Source organism: Kwoniella shivajii, chromosome 3 (assembly GCF_035658355.1).
Source record: "Kwoniella shivajii chromosome 3, complete sequence".
Classification (NCBI taxonomy): domain Eukaryota; kingdom Fungi; phylum Basidiomycota; class Tremellomycetes; order Tremellales; family Cryptococcaceae; genus Kwoniella; species Kwoniella shivajii.
In genome coordinates, this window is record NC_085910.1 from 1664700 (window position 1) to 1688735 (window position 24036).

General features: G+C 43.2%; 8 protein-coding genes across 8 annotated transcripts; 4 read left to right on the forward strand and 4 right to left on the reverse strand.

Annotated features, from left to right (window-relative positions):
- Positions 1–1073: 1073 nt before the first annotated feature.
- On the forward strand, positions 1074–6812 carry IL334_002805 (uncharacterized protein; the record flags this gene model as incomplete). Its single annotated transcript, XM_062934543.1, has 5 exons — positions 1074–1164; positions 1428–4684; positions 4743–5060; positions 5117–5584; positions 5655–6812. 5 exons carry the CDS (start codon positions 1074–1076, stop codon positions 6810–6812), a joined length of 5292 nt encoding a protein of 1763 aa, XP_062790594.1.
- Positions 6813–7472: 660 nt separating this feature from the next.
- IL334_002806 (uncharacterized protein) lies at positions 7473–8677 on the forward strand (the record flags this gene model as incomplete). The annotated part of the gene is made up of 3 exons (XM_062934544.1): positions 7473–8230; positions 8316–8555; positions 8608–8677. The coding sequence occupies 3 exons, from the start codon at positions 7473–7475 to the stop codon at positions 8675–8677; spliced, it is 1068 nt and encodes a 355-aa protein (XP_062790595.1).
- Positions 8678–9142: 465 nt separating this feature from the next.
- IL334_002807 (uncharacterized protein) lies at positions 9143–9892 on the reverse strand (the record flags this gene model as incomplete). The annotated part of the gene is made up of 2 exons (XM_062934545.1): positions 9143–9301; positions 9578–9892. 2 exons carry the CDS (start codon positions 9890–9892, stop codon positions 9143–9145), a joined length of 474 nt encoding a protein of 157 aa, XP_062790596.1.
- Positions 9893–10931: 1039 nt separating this feature from the next.
- On the forward strand, positions 10932–12752 carry IL334_002808 (uncharacterized protein; the record flags this gene model as incomplete). The annotated part of the gene is made up of 1 exon (XM_062934546.1): positions 10932–12752. One exon carries the CDS (start codon positions 10932–10934, stop codon positions 12750–12752), a length of 1821 nt encoding a protein of 606 aa, XP_062790597.1.
- A 432-nt stretch (positions 12753–13184) lies between these two features.
- On the reverse strand, positions 13185–15875 carry IL334_002809 (uncharacterized protein; the record flags this gene model as incomplete). Its single annotated transcript, XM_062934547.1, has 16 exons — positions 13185–13388; positions 13443–13477; positions 13553–13652; positions 13716–13828; positions 13907–13974; positions 14031–14096; positions 14155–14210; positions 14277–14430; positions 14523–14693; positions 14780–14908; positions 14976–15000; positions 15064–15186; positions 15269–15338; positions 15419–15451; positions 15556–15626; positions 15695–15875. 16 exons carry the CDS (start codon positions 15873–15875, stop codon positions 13185–13187), a joined length of 1599 nt encoding a protein of 532 aa, XP_062790598.1.
- Positions 15876–16866: 991 nt separating this feature from the next.
- On the reverse strand, positions 16867–19491 carry IL334_002810 (uncharacterized protein; the record flags this gene model as incomplete). The annotated part of the gene is made up of 13 exons (XM_062934548.1): positions 16867–16968; positions 17096–17195; positions 17279–17349; positions 17416–17489; positions 17554–17743; positions 17856–17913; positions 17994–18463; positions 18540–18670; positions 18745–18801; positions 18868–18884; positions 18959–18965; positions 19055–19318; positions 19401–19491. 13 exons carry the CDS (start codon positions 19489–19491, stop codon positions 16867–16869), a joined length of 1632 nt encoding a protein of 543 aa, XP_062790599.1.
- A 295-nt stretch (positions 19492–19786) lies between these two features.
- Positions 19787–22644, reverse strand: IL334_002811 (uncharacterized protein; the record flags this gene model as incomplete). Its single annotated transcript, XM_062934549.1, has 8 exons — positions 19787–20050; positions 20115–20345; positions 20414–20754; positions 20816–21142; positions 21213–21591; positions 21667–21925; positions 22141–22414; positions 22527–22644. 8 exons carry the CDS (start codon positions 22642–22644, stop codon positions 19787–19789), a joined length of 2193 nt encoding a protein of 730 aa, XP_062790600.1.
- A 487-nt stretch (positions 22645–23131) lies between these two features.
- On the forward strand, positions 23132–24024 carry IL334_002812 (uncharacterized protein; the record flags this gene model as incomplete). The annotated part of the gene is made up of 4 exons (XM_062934550.1): positions 23132–23252; positions 23365–23482; positions 23711–23810; positions 23989–24024. The coding sequence occupies 4 exons, from the start codon at positions 23132–23134 to the stop codon at positions 24022–24024; spliced, it is 375 nt and encodes a 124-aa protein (XP_062790601.1).
- Positions 24025–24036: the final 12 nt, after the last annotated feature.

Consider the following 24036-nt stretch of genomic DNA (forward strand, 5'->3'; position numbering starts at 1 on the left):
GTTTAAATAGGTAAAAGGGGGGAAGATACGGTCAGTCCCTAGATGTCATGACTGAATTTCGGGAGTCGTTCAAATAGCTTGTTGTAAGATACATACGAGTTGACATTGAATGCAGTAATGAGAAACTATATGTTCGGCTGGACACTTACCTGGAGAATAGCATAGGTCTGTTTGATCATGCGTCCTTGCTTCCCTCCTATGGTGTTCATCACTTTGATCGAGTCACAGGAATGAATACAGTAACCCATGCAAGTGCCACATTCTCGGAGATATGCAGTCCGAGATTCCTTCTTTTTTAACCTATTTTTGATTACGTATTCTTACCAGTTTTATACCGGGGCTTGCGTCTACCATAACTAGTGATTGTATGTTCTATCATTATCAATCGTTATATGGGATGAGGGGGGAATGACGCTTTTGGTCGAAGGAAAAGGGGATGAATGCAATAACTAAAGATGGGGTAAGATATCATTAGAATTTGAATCAAACAATGGTTCAGCACAAGTATAGATCAGCATTCAGCATAAAAAGCATCCATACATACATACATACATACAACCCATATAACCCTTGTGTAAATTAAATCCAGACCTTTTGGTTGTTCTCGGCCCATTTCATTTAACTTTTTTTACTCCACAATTACCGACCCCAACTCCTCATACTCAACTTCAAATCTCTTAGTTATAAACTTACTCTTGCCACTAAAAAACCGAAATCCCAAAGACGAAAGATCAAAAACCAAAAACCACAAATCATTTTTGCATCAACGAATTTCGACCAATACTCCGTATAAATCAAGATATTCAAACGCAAGTAGGGTAGGAGGAACCTCACCAGAACTGGAAAAAGACTCTCATTAGTCATAGGTCACTTGTAATAAAGTAAAACCTGCGCAACGAACCCCAATACCGACTACCTGAGGTGCAGAACATAAAAGAAGAAGAAGTCGATGTTTACAAATCAATTTGATATATTCATATAGATCAACTTTCCTCTCCTTCTATCTTCTCATCTACCATTGGAAGTGTGCTCGAGCCCGTTGAGAAAGGGGAAAAAGAGAGAGTGAGAGAAAGATGGGGTCGTTATCGGACAGTAATGAAGAAGGTACATCATCTTCAACATCAGTTTCTGATTTGAAATCTGGTAGAACACCTACTCCATCCGGTGAGTGGTATAATTGATTATCCTTCCACTTCTGTAATACCACGGTATCCGTTTGGAAGACGATGCGCGTTCCCTTCCATTGTATTGTGATTTACTTCCTTGTCCCATCGACTCAAAGCCACATGTTGAAAGGTAGAATTGGAGCTTTTCACCCAATTCATGGATCATGGACCATTTCCCTTTTCCCTTTTGCCTCAATTATGGAGTCTTTTTCTTGTATCCCGTTCTTATACTGATATGTGTATTGATACCACTTGTCCCAGATCCACTACCCCCTGACGAACCACCTTTACAATCTTCACCACCACCACTTCCACCACCAGATTTCAATCCTCCCGCCGAGCATCCAATAGATTCACCTGTGTATAGCATTTCTACGCCTTCTACGAGTTCAGCAACTTCACCTATCATTCAATCATCAGGATCATCTTTCCCTTCACCTTCAGTATCAGCTTCCTCCGAGAGTTATTCCAATTCTCATTTTCCTCCAGGGGACAACCTTGTGCATATTCGTCCGACATTACAATCCCTTCAACGTGTTTCTAACGAATCGATACCTACCCCAGGATCGACTAGTTCAGTCTCATCAAACCAATCGGAAGGTGGGGATCATTTGGCGGAAATGAGAGAGGATTTAAAGGAAAAATTGTTACAATCAGAAGTTTCAACTCCATCAAAATCTAGAAGTAGTTCACTTTCATCTTCTTCCAACGTAATCATCAATAACACTGCGACTGCAACCACAGACAGTTTTCGATATAACCTGATAAATCCAACTCCACCTTCGGAACCTGCTTTGTTCGATGAATATGAAGATGAAGATTACAGCAATGAAGCTGGACCTAGTAGACCAAGGAGATTGAGTTCAGGTGCTTTAGCAAATGTTGATGGGAGAGGACAGGATTTACCCGCAGAACACGCTTGGGATAGTGTGTGGCCTGCAATGGGTGCACCACATCGTTCTTTACCTCAAGAACCACCTTCAAGATTCCCCATTGCACCTGTATCACCTTTTGTCACACCTGCTTTCTCTCCTGCGATCATACCGACATCATCATCGTCATCGTCAACAAACTCAAATTCTCTAACACGGAAACCACCGTCTCCTGTAGTAGATCCACATTCAAGCGATCCAGCTTCCCCCTCTCGAAGTAGTCAATCTCCTGGGACAAACCCTTTCAGATTTTCACCTAGATCAGGAGGAACATCACCCAATATGGAACCTTACGGTCAGCACGAAATGTATTATGGTGGTAGGAGAAGGTCAATCACTGCAGATGCACCATCGTTGTCGCATTCACCACCTTCCTCATCAAGCATGAACCTTAGCAGACATCATCGATCCCTCTCGAATTCGTCTCAAAACTCTTCGCAATCTCGACTGGCTGTTCACAGAGCCTCACCAACGATCAGCAGTCCACCGAAAAGTCCGTTATCTACGTCAGGAGCGAATCGACCCTCAAGTCCGACCAAAAACAGCTCGACGTCAGGCGCTACCGCGAACAGATCCATCAAACCCAGAGCGTCTCCACCGGTTTCAGCGGTCAACAAAGGTCGTCCAAGAGGTCATAGTTTCTCTTCTGTGATTCGTAATCAGCCGTTTGGGCTTGATCCATCTCCGCAATCATCTTTCGAACGAAAAAAGCCTTCTCCGACAGTAAGACCAGCACCGGCGGAGAAGGCAAACTCGGTCATTTCTCCCCCGGAATCGTCTTCTTCGTTACCACCTTTCGCACTTCCCCCCGCTGTAGCCGAATTACCGAACGCATTCCCGCAACCTACTCCGGTTGCCTCACCTGGTGAACCAACGCGACCCCCATCTCCTCCTCTTTTCGCCCCCCTTGCACGACCCGCTGTACTTCGACGAGCGTTATCAGATTATGATGCAAAATCTCGCAACGCACCGCCCTCTTTCCATCGTACACTCAGTATCACCGCCGAACTTGACAAATCTCCGAAACGCACAACAAGCAACGCTGATATAGCTTCGCCCGTTGAGCCCATCCAAGGGTCAGACGACGATGCCGCACGCGTAAAAAAGAGTCCGAGAAGATCACCGAGGACGTTACCTATGTTGTCACCTTTGTCTGTACATCCCCCTTCTGGACCGGTTCACGAAGCTGAAGGTAGGGTAGGTGATTTGGCGGAAATCTCAAGTTATTTCCCAGATCAAACGGCAAATCAATGGTCCGGTGATAGCAATGCGGATTATATGGGCGATATCGATATTGTTGACGAGGGAGATGTATTGCCAATGGGGGATGTCCCCATGGACGTCACTTTTGACGACGAGGGTCTAAACACATTGGAACGTATATTCCTTCTCAGCAAGAGTGAATATCCTTTTCATCGAGCCTATGTCGCTCGAGTCCTTGGCGATTTACTCAATGAAGTTGATCCTTGCGAATCGGTCGAATACGTTTTGCCTCTTCTCAGTGGCTTTTCCATGGACGATGATGAATCTGTCAAGGAAGCTTTTGCGTCGGAATTACATCGTATCCTATGGTATTTTTATTCAACATGTAAACTCCTCGTAGAAGAAGATGGGGAAATGGTAGAAGTACCGGAACCTCCTCTTCCTCCAGAACCAATAAAGGAAACTCTCACAATCACCTCTGAGGGCATGAACATGGTTCCTACGCCTACCGCAGCGGAAGTGAAGGAAAGCGCGACCCCGATGACTCGTCAAAGATCAAACACTTCTTTACTTAGTACGACAGGTCCTTCATCTGGCGGATCAAGCTTGACCAGACCTGAATCGACGAAATTCTCGCCAGGTATTTCAGAAGGATTGGACGTTGACACCCCCGCTTCATCCATCTCAGCATCCTCTCAAGACACAGCATATAGTCCTGGAATATTAATCAAGCCGTATGCTGATAATCATGATCACGAGTATACCAAAGAAGATCAAGGTATCTTGGTAGATCGACCAGTCTTATCAGTAAACTTCTTCACACCCCTCGTCGGATCCTTACTCCTCAACCAGAATCCTGTCATCTCCGAATCAGTTAGAAACGGAGTTGTAGCTGTTCTAGAACGTCTGAAATGGAAAGGAGAAACAACATTGGAGACATGGGGACATGCAGCTCAACAACCTGAAGCTGACGAAAGGAGAACGTTTGCAACTCAGATCGGACCTCATCAACACGATTTACGACCTTTTTTTGCAGAGGCTAGAGCTGTTGTGGAAAGAGAACTTCTTCATGGTATCGTCATTGGTATGGGTCAATTATCGACCGAGATGCCGGATATGATCTTTGATGATCCCGACGAAGATAATCGTGATAACGAAGCTTTTCAACTTCAATTAATACAAGAAGCCACTGCTGGAAGAGCTACTTCAATGAATCTCATAGGTTCAGTGTCAGACTTTTTCGAAGCTGATGATGTGGTTGATTATGGTTTCGTGGAAGAGGTATTAGCATCTGGAGATGGTGATGTTCCTGTTCGAGCTGAAGCAGCGGTAGCTATGAGTTGCTTGGGAAAAATCGTTCCTGTTGAACACGTCTACCGAATGGTGAGCAGTGTATCCCTTCGTCTGCTTTCGATGCTGACGCTGATATAATCCCCTTTAGTTACCTTTATTCGAAGAGTTCTGTGAAGATGAGAATGATCATGTCAAGCAATCTGCTTGTTTAGCTCTACCGGCTTTATGTAAACGAATCGAATCACCGGATTACCGACGAGCATTCGCCGTCAAAGCTGTCCAAACTCTTATGAGTGGCGACGAAGACGTCCGATGTGCTGCCCTTGAAATGCTTGGAGAAGTAATCCACATCTTCCATGAAGATCCTCGAGGACCACCTGATGAATTGCTTGATGTGTATACCGATGATTCGGAAATTGGCCCAGGCGAACGAGATTCGGATTGGGATGTCGTCTCAATCTTCAATGTGAGTACATGTCACCTTGAATATCAACTCAGTATTGAAATTAACATCCAATCTAGTTCCCCGGTGTCTGTCTTACTTTGGGTCCCGAACGATGGAACGACATTCGAGATTTGTTTCAACGATTACAAGATCGAGCAGGAGAAAAAGTCTTACGGACTACGGCTTCTTGTTTACATGAATTGACCAAAATCCTTCGACCTGATCAAGTAGTCTCCGACCTTCTTCCCGTTTATACTCGACTTCTAGGTGATTCTGAGGAGATCAGGGAAAGAGTCTTCGAGCATGTTGACGTAATCATCGCATCTGTCCCTAAGGAGGTTGGATGGAGTCTTTTCAGACATCTCGCACGAGGTTGGAGAGAGGGTATGCTTGGAGGATGGAGAGCAAGAGAAAAGTTGGCTTTGCACATCCCTAGTTTCTTGAAGACATTCCAAAAGTGGAAGAATGTAGAAGAGGTCCTGGAAATGATGAAGGACGCTCTGCTAGATCCTTTTGCGGCCGTCAGAGATGCTGTCACACACGGGGTGAGGTTCTTCTTTCTCAGAAATTTCGGGAAAGGGGGAAACTTGCTGATAAAGTAACGAATCATTGCAGATTCCCGAGGCGTATGAAGTGCTTGGGTCACGATCTTCGGTTGCGAAACGATTTCGTGATATTTTACTTGATTTAGGCGATTCACCAGCATTCAAAAAGCGATTAACGTTTGTAAGATGTTTAAGAGAATTTGTGAAACCGCCACCTAATAGATCAGCATTTGAAGATTTCTTCTTACCTGTTTTACCAAGATTATCAAAAGACGTAGTTGATATCAGGCTTGGATTAGCTCAAATTATAGCTGATCTATTTGTTGTTGGAGCCTATTATTCAGAAGTTGATCATCATGTTCCTCAAATGATTTGGGAAATAGCAGATGGTTTGGCAAATGATACAGCTGTTGATGTAAGAGATACAGTCAGAAAAGTTGACATGGACAGAGCACTCAAATCTGGAAAAGAATCGCAATCCAAATCTGGGAAAGGTAAAGGCAAAGGAAAAGACAAAGAAAAGAAAGAAGTCCAAGTTCCGTATGAAGTTAAACCGGTAACGAATCCGGATAGAAGTTTGAAACCCGACGAACGATCTCCAACAGCAAGTAAAAATCCTTCAAGAGGTGATTCTTTTCCACCAGTTTCAAATCATGCTGTAGCCGAATACAAATCCTCGTCTTCTGCTGCTTCTTCCTCCTCGTCGTCTTCATCGTCTTCTTCGCCACCATCCCAATCGAAAACATTCCTGTCTAGTAAAGAACCTACGCCAACTCAACAATCTCCAGGGATTGGGTTACCTGACCAACAGCAACAGCAACACCGACAACAACAAAAACAACAACAAGCCGAAGTCTCTGCTCAACTAGGTTTAATGGATTTATCGTATTCAAATTCGCATCCAGATCCAAACTCGGTTTCAAACTCGGATTCAGATTCAGACTCAAATCCAGGTTCAGGGTCGGGTTCTGGATCAGGATCAGGATCAAATGTAACTTCCTTTATGATGAATAGATATACTGGTTCGGATGATTCTTCAACCCCGAGATTGCCCACAGGAAGTGGATTTATAAGATCCCCATTATCGACTGAAATCTATTCTGAAGAAGAAGGGGAAGAAGCAGCCGGTGCTGGTGATACTACAAGGAGTGGAGAAAGGGGTAACCCGTTCGCCAGCAGTTTTGGGAAACATACCAAGGCGGGTTCGGGATCAAGTGCGGACTCGTAAATGTCAATGTGTGAGACGAAATGGGGAAGATGCGATCTGGAGGAGCTACAAGCAATGTGATAGAATAGATTGTTGGTGTTATTCATATTTCTGCATTTAGATTGATAATCGTAATTACTGTAGCTATTAGGGAATGGAGAGCGAGGAGTCGGTGGTGGACCTTGTTTCAATAGATTAGACCAAAGACAAGAATTACCAAAACAGAAAGAAGATTATGTATCGTTAAATATCAAGTTTGGTTTTTCCAAGATTGCTTATATTCACCGTTTTAGAACTATAACCTTTAGCATAGATTTTCAGAACATGCCGATTCATATGAGAAATGAATACGAGTACGTTCTTTTCCTCTCTGCATTCCATTGTATATTTTAATGGTACTCGTGGGGTGATGGGACATACGAGAACTGTAATGTCTCACTATCTAATCAACCGTTACGCGATTCTTTGGGGCGGTATTTTAACCAGTTCTCACCTGTCAAGTAAAAGTGGTACATTCGCCACTTTGCCATTTTGCCTCTACTGTTTGCGTAAGCTATGTTACATGTAGGTATAGATTCTTGACGTCCTTTAACCACCACTGCGACTACTATACAGGCATTGAATTCGATGTGTGCGAATATGTCCTCTTTCAGGCTACAGTATCCGCCTGACCTACCATTCATGCGAGGTTTACGGAAACCCTCTGAAGACATGGTCTTCACTCCTCACCCTCTGTCGTTGTATCGATCAACTCCCGCTCTTCCGGCTGTTCCCTCAGTCGAATCAGCTACCGTCTCCTGTCTTGACACTACGATTGCGACGTCTGAACAAGTGCCGCATAATCAATCGATCCACACTCTCAGTGGAACGCTGTCTCCATCACATTCACTGCTCGGCCAAGCAAGCAAAGCTCAGGAGGAAGGGATTGCATCTGCTCTCTCTTCGGTAGCTCTTCAAGCACGTCAACCTACATCTGACAACAGAACGCCAAGCATCGACGTCTCAGATAGGATTCACTCTCCTATCGAAGAATCAGGTAAAGCTCAAACTGCTCTCGAACAACAGACAGATACCGTTCACACAATTAAGATCCTCAGGTTTCTACGAGGCGGTGATATTTGGGGTTTCTGGCTAGCTGAACATCCTGTATTTGGCCAGGTTTGTCTCAAATTCGTCAACATTGATCATCCACCCCCAACAATTTACGATATTGACGATCCAGAAGCTCCAGGACTAGACATACTTGAAGAAGCTTTGAAGGAAGAGAGAATGTACCTAAACATCCTCAAACCTGTTCAAGGCTCTTTGGTTCCACACTACTATGGACTATACCAGATTACTCTTGGATTGCATCGTGATCATGCATACTTGGCAATGATTCTCGAATTTGTTGGATGGCCAATTGGTCCGTATTATCCTCACAGGACTCAGGAAATGAGGTGAGTCTCCCACGTTATACCATTGTGACCACCGGCATAAGCGACTCATCTTGCAGACTGAGCTGATTCTTTATTGAAAACACAGGTCAGCTACCTACGCTGCTTATCAAGAGTTACATCTTCTGGGTGTGCTACATGAAAATTTGTGTGGAAGGCACGTTCTAATGAGCAGAACCCAGGACGACGAGCTCAAAGCTCGATTGGTAGGCTTCCGATATGCTTCGCTCGTGGATCCGACCCAACCTGAAGGCGTCATTGAGCTTGTTGAGGAGGCTGGCGCAGTGAGATCAGTGGTAGGTCTCACAAAGCTGAAGACATTGAACATGTAAGTATAGCGTTGTGATCTCTTGGGTGTCACTAACCTCTTGTTACGCTAGGAAAACAGAAGTCCCGGCATATTGGTCAAAGCTCGAAGACCCTGATGCCTTTTTGGCTTTGTATGATTGATGAGCTGTATGGCCATGGTACCGCAACATTCTCACTTGTCATGTAGATGATCGTTTCACCCAACAGTGCCCGTGCGCAATCGTTTTTGAGCTCCATGGGGAAGTAAGGTGAAATGGTGCTTTCGCTCAGAGTCAGAATCGCACTCTTGATTGAATCCTCTCACTCATATACCCCCTTTCATCGCCTCCGCCCCGAACCGAGTTTCAGGATGGATAGCCGCTCGTTGGAATCTCGATAAGCTGATATCGTCCGGCCAGGAGGGCGTTCCCCAGGTGCGCTGTTTACGCCGAACCCATTTCCGTGAAAATGTGCCTCACAGTACTCAATTGAGAGGGGAAAAACTGTGTTTGAACACTGGTTCCCGACATTGAAACCAGATCGTAATCCTAATCGGATGCAGACTATGATTTAATACATGTATCAACTTGTACTATTTGATGCTATAACCGATATGAGCTTTTACATCTAGAACCCTCTCCCTTCCAACCATCCTTTCACTTCGTCGACCCAATGACCCTTGATCTGTAAATGGTTATTTGTGGGTCTGACCGTTACTTTGGGCGGATGTGTGAATGGATCTATGTGCAAGTCTGATAGATATGTTGTCAGTTGGGATTGGAGTGTCTAGAAAAAAATTGCCGGTCAGCTGGGCTGTTCAGGTCAGGAATCCACTAAGACAGATAAGGGGACGGATTATGCAATAGGGTTTGTCAAGAGAATACGACAAATAAAGTAATTTCGATCATCGTAATATCGAGTATAGTTTCTCCTTCAATTGTGAGTCGAGTTTATTGACTTACTTTTACATCGCCCTATTTCGATACCATGTGATTTTCAGTCAGCTATGACTCGTCAAGGAGAACATAGGTCCTTCGCATCGAAAAGACGTTCTCAACTCACATCAACTTTCCTTATTAAAGTAGTGATACTACCGCCATTTCTAATTTTTGAATAAACAGGTAATTTACCACCCTCACTTCTGTTCACATGATACCACCCTTCCCTGCTTGATCCTCCAGCTTGAGCGATAGTTTCGGCATTGATACTTTCCGATAATCCAGATGCAGAAGCTGAGGGGGAGAAAGAGGAAGAGGAGGAGGAGGAGGAGGAAGGGGAGGAAGGAAATGCTGAAGGGTATGCTGTGGGTGGTAATGCAGGTGGAGGCCTTCGACCACGGGTGGCTACTCTTGCACAAGCTACTATAGTTGGTCGCATCGTTCTTGTTAGTCGCTGATTGATGTTTAGGTCTTGAGATATCGATATATCAGGCTTAGTGTGACAGGAATCTGTAATGTGAATAAATCATTTCCATCTCGAATTTTGAACTTTTCACCCGTCAAAAAGGATTTATGTGAGACGATTTGATCCCGTTCTTTCAATGACATCTTAGCTGCCACGTGACAAAAACCATCATACTGGGATCTGTAACCTTGCTTTACTTCTCGTATACAAAGTCACTCATGCATTCTAACATCAAACATGGATACTGAGGATGATTGCTTGTACGCATCAAGCATTGGCAGATCGATCACATGTCATGCATCGCTTGGATCTATCAGCGGGCGTGAAGCATCCAGACTGGAATTCAATGATGATTGTGAACGGTTAATTTCACTGCCACGGGACGCGTTTTTTTGAGTTCGCCAAAATAACAACAACGCAAAAAAACAGCCCATACTATATATCTATGCTGATCATCTTTGAGCATATCAACCATTCACGACTTTCATATACCCCTCTGCTTATCTCTCATCTTTTGATCTCATTGGCATCGACTCCACTTACATACTACCTTCAATATAACCATATCATAGCATATCGTCTCCAAGAAACGAAACGAAACGAAACGAACCAAAAACGATAAACGAAACTCAAATCCCCCTCGTTCCTTTCTTTTCACGTTGACGACTCTTTTCCTCCCAGTGCAAAACAATCAAACTGTAAAGTAGAAGAAGATTCACCTTTTACAGCACATATCCCCTTATCAATCACTCAGCCACTACATCCCCTTGACTGGACCATTAAGCGATAATCCGTGATTCCAAAGTTCGTAGGACGCTCTGGACGAAGCAGATCAGCTCATTTACTTGCTCATTGATTGATCAAGTAGAATTTGAATTTGAACGACTGTGAGTGTCTCTCAGACACGACTCTACACGTATGCGTGCTGTGCAAGTGACTTCTTGCTGATACATTACCATCACACCAGATCTCAGCTCCTTCTTGCTCTTGGCTCTAGCAGACTCATCTCATCATGACCTCCCCAAATCCAGCAGACCATCCACTCCCTATATCACCTGATCCCAACATATCACCTCTAGCAACCTTACCTCTTGCTCTTCATCCTGACACGACCGATATTTCGCCAGAAACAGAAGCTCTCATCACGTCATTGCGCACATCCCTCGCTTCTGCGCAAAGTACAATCTCCACACAAACGACTAGACTTTCCACTTTATCAGACGTTGAAACTGCACTCGCTCAATTGAAAGATCAATATGCTTTTCTTTCAGCAGCGAAAGAAGCAGTCGAAACTCAACTTCAACAAGAAAAGAAAAAACGTGAAGTAGCAGAAGAGAACGTTGAAATGTTAAGAGGTCAAGTCGAACAAGCTAGAAGAGGTGTAATGACTTTGCAAAAACAAGAAGCTGATAGGAAAAGAATGAGTGTAATGTCAGGTTCAGGTCATCAAGGTTTGAGTGGTATATTAGGATTAGGTTTAAACGAAGAAGAGATTTTATCAAATATAGTCACTCCTGGTAGTAATACTACTACTACGACTACTAATGCAAGTGGTTCAAATGACACTGGATCAGGACCGGGATCAAGAGAAAGTAAATTAGTCAAAAGACAATCCATAATGAGATCACATCGTAGACAGTCAAGTCAATCTGAACCCTCAGATATTCATGAACGTGAACGTAGTATTGTTTCACCTAACCCACAAAATTCCACTACTACCGCAACACTTCGACCTGGTGCTCATGGATTAAGAGAACTTCGACTTGGTTCATCAGCACCTCCTACAGCAGCAACTCTTCCTTCACCAAATGCGACTTTGAATAATCCTAATCAATCAGGATACTTTGATGACAATTCAGAACCACCTTCTTCAGTATTATCGAAAACAGCTGAGTTACCTTCCAAGAAAGAAATTGAAGCTTTGGAAGAAACTACTAAACTTCGATCGGAACTATCCACTTTACAAGTTAGATTGGAAGAGAGCGAGGAAGCTAGATTAGCAAGTGAAACCTGTTTAAGAGCTTTAAGGGAATTCATGGCAGCTGATCCTAACACATCGGAAGGAGATTTGACTAGTTCAACAGCTGAGTTATTGAAAGGAATTAGATTACCACCTTTACCAACGGATAAAGATGCAGATGAAGAACAAAGACATGCCGAAGAAGTCGGAAATGAAAAAGCTAAACCGGCTGGATGGGGATTCAAGCTGTGGAATGCTAAATCAACAAATAACCCTACTTCTCCGAATCGCGAATTACCTCCACCATCGATATCACCTTCAAAAGGATTATCACCCATTGATGGTAGATCAAGAGCCGGATCAACAGCGACCGTATCACCACTTCCTACACCAGCAGAAGAGATAGCCACTCCCACAGCAGCTTTCTTGACTTCTTCATCAACCTCTCAAACCCCTCTCAGTAGTTTCGTATCAAATTGGACGAAAGGTGTGACTAGTCCACCTGCTACTTCGTCTTCACCACAGACAGAAAGACCACCAAACTCGAGAAAGATCAGTGTATCCAGTTTCTTCTCGAGAGGAGGAGCAGGAGGAGGGAAGAAGGAGACTATAACTGAACCCGTCCAAGAAGAAGTCGAAAAAGAACTACCTACACCTCCAGAACAAGAACAAGATTTAAAAGCCCTAGAACCGAGCCCTGAAATTTCGATGAAAACCTTGGATGCAGAAGAGGAGAAAAGGTTATCTAAAGGAACGACAATGACCGATCTAGAGGAAGAACTTGGTACACCGCAAGGTAGTCTGCAAAGTGTCATAGAGGAAGAGGCCAAGGATGAAGTTTCATTAAAAGGGAAAGAAAGTTGGCAGATGTAGCTTTGTAGAGTTGAACGGACAGAGGAGGCTGATGGAACACAGTATAGTTGATGGCAGACAGAAATGAAAGTTGTTCTTACGGTACCTTCTTCTTCATTATCCTTGTCTTGGACACAGCCATTCTCATTCATTTTTTCGTGTATATCAGTTTTATAGATCACTTATCGATGAGTATCATGCATTACGCCATATCATTGTGTACATGACGATTGACGCTGGAAACGTTACTATTGATAAATGCGGTTACACAACACGATTGACTAACATCAAGTACTAATCAGAATTGCACATTATCATACGAGTCATTTCATTTCGACTTCGTTATGTGCTATCTTACTCTCACCCATTAATCGGTCTTCGCCGGGCTTTTGCCTTTCCTCCTCTCTTCAATCACACTTCACATGAACCGAAGTTTGAATATGGTAGATTGATTTACTCTTTAAAGCTCATCTCGCCTTTTTCCACATTACCTTCAGCATTCGTTTTCCCTTCACTTCCGTCGCCCATCGTCAAATGACCTTTACCATGTTCGACCAAGTATTGTCTCCATGCTTCGTCCTCTTTCTCCAACCGATCCATACCTTTGTCCTCCACGAAGAAATATGCTAAAGCTACACCGAGAGCTCCGCAACATGCCTACGGTATTCATGTCAGCTCAAATAAGTCGGACAATGGACCTATGAGACTTACAGCAATGATAAATGTGTACTTCTTTCCCAAGTTATCTACAACAAACTTTAGTCAGTAAACTTCTGGGCTGGTGAGGACAAGTGCTGCCCAATATCCATTGCCGTACTCACTTTGGATTGGTGTGAAGCATTGGGTACCAATAGCAGCGCCCGCTTTACCTACAGCTGCACTGAATCCATAACATGTGCCTCTGATACTGGTAGGATAAGACTGTTTATCCGTCAGCATCCTAGGCCGTTGTAGCTGGACTTGGATTTGATCGAGATGACTAACCTCAGCAGAGATAGTTCCTTCCATGTTACCGGGTCCAAAATTCCCAGAACTTTGCATGAACGCGTAGAAAATGATGAACAGTGGAATGATCTTCGTTATCTTTTCATACGAGCCTGATTCCAGAGGGAACAGTCGACGTACATGATTACCAATATTAGTCATGTACGGGAAACTGGAACACTAAGACTCACATCCTACAATTAGACCGAATACGATGTAGCCAGAGAATCCCATGATGAGGAGATTCCTTCGACCGGTACTGTGGGTTCATCAGCTTGGTCATCGTGATCTTAATTGACCACTGTGAATACTCACTACTTGACTACCCAAGCACCAAGGAAGACACCCGGCAAAGAGAGGACAGCGAGTAGTAAAGTCCATCTAGATAAGTCGGATCAGTCCACTAATCTTAGATGATTAAAGGCAATTCTTCACTTACTCCATCGTCTTGACCAGGCCAGCACCAGGGATGACACCGCTGATAATAGTAGACGACTGTTTTTTGATGAAAATAATCAGCGACAGTGGCATGACATACGAAAAGGGGAAAGTGCCACTCACGAAAATACCATTCGGGAAAGTGACGAAATCGTACAAGAACCAAGTACCTGCTGTACCCAATAAAGTTTTCCAATATCTCTTTATGATCAATCCGTAAGGTGGAGAATGCTTAATAGCGTTCCGTCTGTATAATTTAGAGTTGAGCATTTTGAGTCTATTTTATATTCTACCTTGTTAGCTTTTGCAACTTTGCTATTGATGTTTCGCTTATCCTCCCGATGGATGAATGGATGAGATGCTACTCACCGGAAATAGAATACACTTAAAGGAATAAACACTCCAATACCCATACAGATCCTCCAGGTATACTGAAGTTTGTAGATATCTTCATGACTGGTAGTTCCTTTGTATCCAGCTGCGTTGATTATGAGTAAGAATAGAGAAATGACGATTGGTCCACCGATAGATAACATCAAGCTAAATCAGGCGAGAAAAATCGTTCAGCAGATGTTCATACAAATCTTCACAAAGCCACAGAAGTGAAATCGAGGAAGGAGACTCACTTGGTAACCAAGATGAATACTTTTCCCCTATCACGACCAAATTTCTCATTGGCAGATTCAGATGCACTAGTTGAACAAGCTGGATATTCACCTCCTACACCGACACCGACCATACCCCGAGACACGGTCCTAACGTTACAGGTCAGATAGGTGCGTAAATCGGAAGCGACAAGCGAGATTAAGTAGTGGTACTCACAACATCCAAAGCAGGCCGGCAGGAGCTAAAGTCACGAATTAATTTCTGTTGTGATGCCCCAGAGCACCTTCTGAAAACGGAAACTCACTGGAACCGGAAGAAGCGGTAGACAAGATACCTCCGACGACGATCAGCATCGTAGTAGCTACCATCGCTGTCTTTCTACCGACTCTATCACAGATCAAACCAACACCGATTTGACCCACAATCTCTGCCATTGGTAGAAAACGATCATCAGCCGCCAATTGATAGTAACCGGTAAAACCCGGGTTCCTGTCAAAGGCAAAACCTACCTCCTATAAGAAGAGAGTTGGACACTCTGGTTTGCACAGCGCTTGTATAGTATGATTTGTAGAGGATTTTCTACAACGATATAGGGATAGAAGAGCCTTAGTAAGAATTGACACATTCACTTCTGTATTCACAAAGGGGTTTACACTCACGAAAATAGGATTGAAAACGGTTGCGATATTGTTCTAAACACGGTAAGCCAGATTAAACCTCTCGTCAGCTCAAATACATATATGGACCCAATGAATATCCGACGAAGCTAGCTGTCGTATGCATCCCCTGTACTCACTTGATATCCATCCGAGACCAATGCAAATCCGCTCGCGATCAAAGTAAAGTAGTCACTCATCTTCGCTTTTTCTGCAACATCAAACCAGCAGACGCTTCGTCAATGTTATTCCCTATGAAGTGACAGGGTAAGGACTCACGAGCGACCTCGTCTACCTCAATTTCAACATCTTGTCTAGAAGAACCATTCTCGTTTGGAGAGTATTGATCTTTACTTTCTTCCAATTCACCCATCTTAGTCTGATTTCTCTCGGTATCACTTCCTACAGGTGATGAAGTAAGAGTAGGTAAGGCAGATGTACCTTGAGATCTAAAAGACATCTTTGAAAGAAATTCAAGTTACCCAAGATCAACTTGAGCGTCTGTCACGAGTCTATCTTTCGTTTTTTTTTGGGTTAACGTTTTGGGAGGGTCTCAAATGGGGGTTCTTTAATCACATGATTATATATCATTTTGAGCGTCATGGCACCGTCCACTGAGCCTTCTTTGAAAGCTTGTTCAAAGTTGATCACGAGATATGATTTGAATTGAATTTGACCATTCATATCGTTATGATACACTCTAACTCCACACGTTCATGAAACTCCTCGTAACTTGACGGTCTAAAATTAGATTTCGACATCCTCACTTTTTACCCTCGATTTAGCACATGCAAATAGTCGGATTGGCTAAAGTTAGGAGATGAACCGCAGCTACTCGTACACGGCTAAGACCGATGAATATGGAACGAGGTATGGAACGTGACATATGAAGGGAGAGAAATCATGTGCGTTGTAAACGTCTAAACGCTGCAAAATGTTTCAAAATGTTCAAATGAGATTGGTTATATCGCCAAGCACGTGAATGCTCTAATGAGTATTTATAGAAATCCCGAAGCGAAAAAAAACCCCAAATATTCGGACAAGTTAAGCTTATTTTCCTGAGCGAGCCCGCCGATTTCAAAGATGACTTAGTCACTGCAAACCAAAAAAAGTACAAACGTTCATGAAATTCATACGAAGTAATGGTACATCTCAATAAAACGCTTCGGATTTCGGATTTTGGATCCTGAGTGCTGTCTCTTCCTGAGCTCCTCGCGAGATAAAAAGGAACAACAAGATAAAATGCATTGTAGACCGTAACACGTTCCTGTCCACTTACTGTTATGGTGGATTATGCGAGATTCGGGATTCGTTCTTGTACGGGGACAATCAAGATTTGATTCTTATGCAATGCATTGAATGTGCCGAGTTCGTATGAGTTTGTGATTGTAGTACCTCTTCTCGTTTCGTTCTCCGTATGGACGAAATCATTTATGATGAAGACAGTGGGTCTATTCCAGCAACCCCTGACATGCGCCTTCCACATCTTTAATTTCCTTTGGCGCATTTGCGGAAAGTACCAAAGGTCCATCTTTCGTCAAAGCGACTTCATCCTATATCGAAATACCATTAGCGTTCACTCGGCCGTATCATACGATTGCGAAAGATTTGAAACATTCATGTATTCCCGGTTTAAAACCATGGCGAAAGAACGTGTGTCAAAGGTGAACAGGGACTCACTTCTATTCTTATCCCTAATCCATGGAAATGTTTAGGGAATCTGTTATCATATGGGACGTATATCCCAGGCTCGACCGAAATGACATTCCCTTCGACCAGACTTTAGAAGATGTGATCAGTAAAGCTCTTGTCTACTTGCCGATGACTTGATCCTCTTGCATTTTCTCAATAAAACACACTCACGTAGCACTGCGATCCCTCGTTGGGCAATCATGTAAATCTGATCCTAGATGATGTGATAGGAAATGAGGGTACTGCCATGAAAGATAAGCTTCATGTACTTTTCTGACGAGTTGATGCGAGAACGGGAGTTGACCTACCAAAGTCCTCTCTACATCTCCTACTGTAAGTTTGAATCCTATTTGTCTCAACTCCTCAAGAAGTAGTCCACAACCTGTGCAGATGACATCAATGTCGTTCTTCCGCAATTTCTGACAGCAGTAGCAGTAGAGACTTACTAGCTCTATGTAACTCGCTCAGGGTGACATCACCTTCGATTGTACATCTCCTTATACATTCCTTTTGAGCGTTTAACACAGCAGTATACAGATCTCTTTGTGGATCTGAGAATTGACCAGAGACGGGGAATGTACGCGTAATGTCTGAGCAGTACATGTTGTATTCACATCCTGCGTCAATGAGTACCAGCTGAAGGTTACAATTAGGTCAGCAAACTGACAGAATGTTCCATGCGTTATGTATGAGTTTGTAGAAGTCTAGTGGAACTTCAGATGTGGAATTTGATCGACGCTTCACTCACATCATTCTGATCGAGCACACAATCATTTCGCGTATAATGAATGACCAGAGCGTTTGCACTGTTTCACAAGCGAGAGATACGGGTCAAATCATGAAATTCTCTCAACGGAGGCTATATGGTCAAGAAATGTTTACTCACCCGCTCGCAACAACTGGTACATATGCCTGTCTTTCTGCGCCATTGACTATACATTCGTATTCGAACAAAGCTTCTAGATCTCTTTCTTTTGAATTTGGTTTGGCCATTCTCATTACTTTTGTATGTGCGTGCGAACTTATTTCAGCAGCTTGTTTCATCATTTTCAATTCCAATGTTGATTTGATCATTCTGATTTTCTGTATTGGTTTTTCTAACGGTAATACATGTTCTGATGATAATGCAGCTGCCAATAGTAAATGTGGTGGATCAGTCGGATTCAACTCAGTTGAATTTGACGAGGACGAGAATAGTTTTAATAGTGATGATCTACGTCGAGGAGAAGGCGGCTGGAATGGTTGTGAAGATGCTGAAGGTGATGGTTTGGGTGGAAGTGATGCGTATATCGATTGTCCAGGTGAAACTGATAATAGGGATGGTAAGAATGATGAGAGTGATGTATTTGGATGAGCCTAGATTGTAAAGTCAATGATTTTCAAGGCGAATTCGACATTTTCGGACAGAGAACAAGATGTGAATATCACTTACCTCGTCAGCACCAAAAATGTTTATAGCTCCTTCTACACCAGCTCTTTCACCTTCCCATAAAGCATCATGAGAATCTTTTGGCGGCACGAACAGAGTATATTTATATCCTCTCGATGTTGAAGGTGCGTACTCTACCATCATGAGAAAGGTTTATTGTCAATTTCGCTCTTCTTCAAGTGGGATATGGGAGAACGCTCTTTCTTACCCAATATCAGTGTTGAATCAGGTTCATTAAACCCCGTCAGATAGTAGAAATCGGTAGCTAAATAATATCTATATTAGTCTATATTATCGCTGTACTGCAAAAAATCGATTGGAATCAACGTACATTGTCTAAATCTATAACTAAAATCATCATTCCCAAGATTAGTACGACTGATCTCCGGTTCAATTCGCCAGTCGCATAGGTCGAAACTTACAAGATACCTATGAAATTCTAACACATCAGCGCTTCTATTTCTACTCAATTGTTCTCGACATAACAAAGGGATTATATCTTGAACTCTATTACTCACTTTGTGACATCAACCTCACTGTGCCTCCCATACATATGACCTTACTTCCTTCACCTAGACTATCCATCAATTTCTTTCTTCTAGACTCATATTCTTCCGCAGGGATACCAGGAGTCAATTCTGTAGATTTCACTAAATGTGGATGAGAAGAAGGGTGCGGCTGTCCATATAATGGTGGTTTAGATGGATGTGGTGAATTGAATATCGAGTACTGTCTTGAATGAACTACTGAGCCCGAGGGCGAGCTTGAGCTTGAGCTTGAGCCTGGTACAACAAGACACGAATGAGCTTCTTACGTCGTAGGTTGAAAGTTTCAGGTTAACCATATCGAAGAAGATGAACATACCTTTACTCGGTCGAGGTATAGATGAAATACCTCGTGAAAGCCTCACGCTGCTACGCTGTCTCAAAGCATATTTGAAAGAAGAGCCTTTCATGTTCACTCTGGGATGAAGAGGGGTATGGACAGACTTCTGAGCACCGAGTGATCACCTTCAGGTATCGTGATTCAATACGCTGAAATTTCTTGCAAACGCAACGTTACGTGCGAGAAATGTTGGAAAACAGCCGGGTTTCATCCAATATATGCCGTACAGTTAGTTAGGTGGTGATCACCGCAATAGATGTCTGATCATTATGGAAGATACCCGAGAGATAGAAATTACACAAGATATCATGCATGCATATGTGACAGACTCGTTCCCCCTTGGAACACAATGACCGACACCCTCCCTAATCACTATCGGTGTCACTATCCTCATTATATGCTCGAACTCTTTTCTTTGGACCTTCTTCATCACTTGAACTTTCATATTCTTCTTCTGTTCCTGATTCATCATCTTCATCATTATTTCCATGTACAGCTGAGGGTTTGACCTTTCCACCTCTCATCATTGCCATTTGGCCTGCCAACGTATCTTCATCAGGCTCAGATATATCGTCATCTTCATCTTCCTCATTTATCTCTTCTTCTGCTGGCATATCTTCCACTTTAAGCTAGAACAATTCCAAACACCCCATTAGCGATGACCTCTAACGCTAGAACATTCAAATAACTCACCATAATTGGGACTTGAATATCTGATCCTAAGAATGTGTCACTTCTCCAATGAGCGACAAAGGAATACAAATTCGCTTGTGGTGGAGCTTGGAATTGTAATGTGAATTCTTTAGCTTCACCAGGTAATCCGTCTGATCTAGGCAAAGGAATGTCGGTAATTTTGACTGGTGGTACAATTACTTTATCCAGCTTTGAGTCACCGAGTAATACGTAAAAGTGAGGTTTTCGTAGCTAATAAGCATGTTCCCATCAGTACTGTGGTCATTTGAGAACAGATCGTAAGCTACGAGAAGGCTCACTTGAGGCCAGTAAGGAGCATGAGCGAATCCATTGGGAGGAACTTCAGTCTTTTTCACTGATTTGCCTTCAGTTCCCACTTTAGCTGGTTTCTCAACCATCTCTACGATCTTCTCCTTTACATCCGTAATATCAGGTTTCTCTTGTTCCTCTTCAACCTTGGTCACGGATTCTTCGACATCAGCAACAGAATCTGCGGTACCGATCTCGTCTTTGATATCGCCATTTGGGAGAGCTGATTTAGACTTGGAGAGTAAAGACACTGGAGTAGTAGGATAAACATATCGGCATTTGTACGTGAGCTCAACAATTGAGCTGGGCGTGACGAGACTTTCTCCAGCGACTGGACAAAGACGCATATCAGTTCAACGAACTCTGTGCTTCACGAATGTGAAGGAACTTACCCTTGAATTCTGCGTCCAGAACCTCCAACCTTGGCCAATATTTAGCTACTTCTACTGCTTCCGCGCTGACATCTTTCTTTTCGGTTCTGACCCATTTCTCAAGCCATCTTGCACCTTCAGCTTTATTCACGATTTGAAGCTCGGTACCTTTTTCTGGGCTGACCCCAGGTAATTGGGCAAGGGGTGACACGTCCGCTGGGAGAGCTTGAACGAGAGCAGGCTGAAGTTTAATACAGAGCAAAGATGTTGTGAGCCAATTGTGAGCGAGAGAAATATTCGCTAATGCGTTGAGGAGAGGGGGAGTGACCCGGAGAACAGCAAGCTTGTCTATAGAGCAAGAGAACGGTGTGTCAGCGACCCAGACTCTGTACATTTTGTTAGACAGGTGTGAACTTACCGGACTCCAATTCGTGATCATTCAGACCAATCCTCAACAGATGAGCCCATAGCAGTGCTCGAGCACGTTTAGCCACAGCAGTGGTAACTTGAACTCTATTCTCCTTTCTCATCAATGGATGCTCTTCAATTCCAATTTCCGCTTTCTTGGCTTCAACGACAGTCTCAAGATCATCAATTTTAGCTTGTCGTTCTTTACGTTCTTTCTTTGATCCTCTCTTCTTTGCGCCTAGAATCGCTGAGAACTCAAGGGCGGAAGCGAGTAAAGAGATGAGCGAGATGAAGTCTGTATCTTCACGTAACTGATGGAAGAAGATTTCTGCTGTTGGGTTAAGAATACCATCTCGGGTGAGTTTTCGTTGAGCAAACCACCATCGGCCCTATACACATTCGAAAATACATATAAGTATCATCCCTTCATCGCAGATGCCTCAGCTTATTGAAGATGAACTTACCACTACCCAGGGAATACCACCTCCAAGTACTAAACCATAAGCACCTAAAACCCAAATACTATTTTTACCCTCTACGACCCATTGCGGAATCGCGATTTTATCTTCACGTTGTTGAGGTCCATCGGGATTACCGTATTTAGCTAGATTATCACGAGTGACTTCATCCGTGAGTGATTTATAAGCTTTTGTGAGTTCAACAAACTTCGCGTCGGCATCTTCTTGTGTTTGATTTTCGGCCAATTTGATCTTGTCGGGGTGACTACGATTTGGAAGGTCGCAACGAAGGCAGGGAATGAAGTCAGTGGTGGAGCGAGAAGCAGAAGTAACATGATGAGAAGATGCAAATTTGGATGTCAGCATGGCTCTGAATGGTAGTATAGGTGGACAAAGGAGTCATTCGCTCCTTCCCACTCTTTCTCTTTTTCTGTTACATTTGACACTAGCTAGCAGGCACGACCAGAGAAGAGGACTCACAATTGTAAACTCAATTTCTTGTAATGTTTCTTGATTTGTTTGTCGTTCGAGCTATCGCTCAAACCCAAAATTTCAAATGGGTTGTAAACCGTTTCACCTTCTAATCTCGGTGCTACAGAAAGTGAATAACATAAATAACCGAATAAACCCCAAGCTAATAATAATGGTAATGATTTCTGGATGAATTTCCTTTTACGTTTTGTTGATTTGATTGAATGTATCCTTGCTGGAGTTGATTGACATTCTTTACATGGGCATAAAGGTTGAACTGATTCTAAAGTCGCAAATACGGGTTAGCTGACAACTTGAAGGATATCTTCATGATGTGTCTTATTGGAGGTACTAGTACAGACAGAACGATCTCGATTTGTTAAGAATTGACTCACTCTTCCCCTTCGATCTAGTAGATGCCAAAGTCCAAGGTATCAATATGATAGCTAAGAAAGTTACGCCAAAGTAACTGGCCAAAGAGCCAGACTCGTCATATGATATACCTGGCGCCATGATTTAGTCAATGATGACTATATGACTGCAATCGAGAGACCGATGGGTTGAGGGACTACTCGAAGCCTTTGGTCCAGGATATTTCCAAGTGTACGGCAGTGAATGATACGAATGGGAGTTGAACAAGAATGACTTTTCAATGAGATTGATTGTACGCGACAACATTCATTTGTGGTAGCAACGATCAAAATGCATTCATAATCCTCTGACGTGGCAAATTGATTAATTAGATCATCGCGTGCCTGATCAGTTGTTGCTGTACTGACTCAAGATATATCGCACGCCTATCTCACTCGGAATAAATCGATTAATTCCACTCTTTCCTCTTGAACCTGATTCGTCCCCCTTTTTAGCTTTCTCACGTAACAATCCCATTCATTCCGCATTTAAATATTGTGCATGTTTCTCGCTTTACAATTAATTCACCATTTCACAACAACGGATACATATCAAGTTTACTCACCACTCAATCAAGTAGTATCTCGCAATGTTCAGACAAGCTGCAAGATCAATCCGACCTGCCGTCAGAGGTTTCGCTTCTGCGGCTCCTCAAGCTGGAGAGAACGAGTTTGTAGCCCAACGACAAGCTGTTAGAGCTCATGCTGCCGGTGAGCATTTATCCTCCCTTCTTTCAGGACGAAGTCGGAGCGGGGACGGAACGGTACTGCAAGGACTACATATGTAATATGTGCTGATTAAACGGACTCTGGTTCTGATCAGAAACCACCGACTTGTGGAGAAAGATCTCTTTTTACGTTTGTATCCCAGGTATCTTAGTTGGTGCTGGATGGACCTACAAACTCGAAGCCGCCCACCATGAGCATCTCGAGCACGCCAAGTGAGTCAAGCGTATCTCATGTGAACTATAAAATGAGTTGGAAACGGGGTCTAGAACTGTAAGACAATTGAGATGGTCCAGAAGGGAAAAGGAAAACTTCGTGTAAAGGTTAAAGAATGGAGAGAAACGAGAGGATTTGCTTAGCGGAAAGACATGGCTTTCGATTCCCACCAGGATATCACTTCAAATATGATTCGCTGACCTCACATCTTACACTTTCCTTTGCAGACACGAGAATGGTGGTGAAGCACCCGAAAGACCCGTATACTCTTACATGAACATTAGAAACAAACCTTTCCCATGGGGTATGCAAACTCTTTTCTACAACGTGAGTACATTTCCAACGGCATTTCGACAACCTCCTCACACTTCCCATTTTCCATTGATCGTACGCTGTGTCTCGACAGTCATGTCAAGGACGTTCCTTTTCCCATCGCATTCTCAATCGCATATCATTGTGTTTTGAACCGTTATCATATACTAAATTTCACGTGTTTCAAATATAGCCTGAAGTCAACATCCCCGCTGGTGACGCCGAGTAAATCATCTAACTT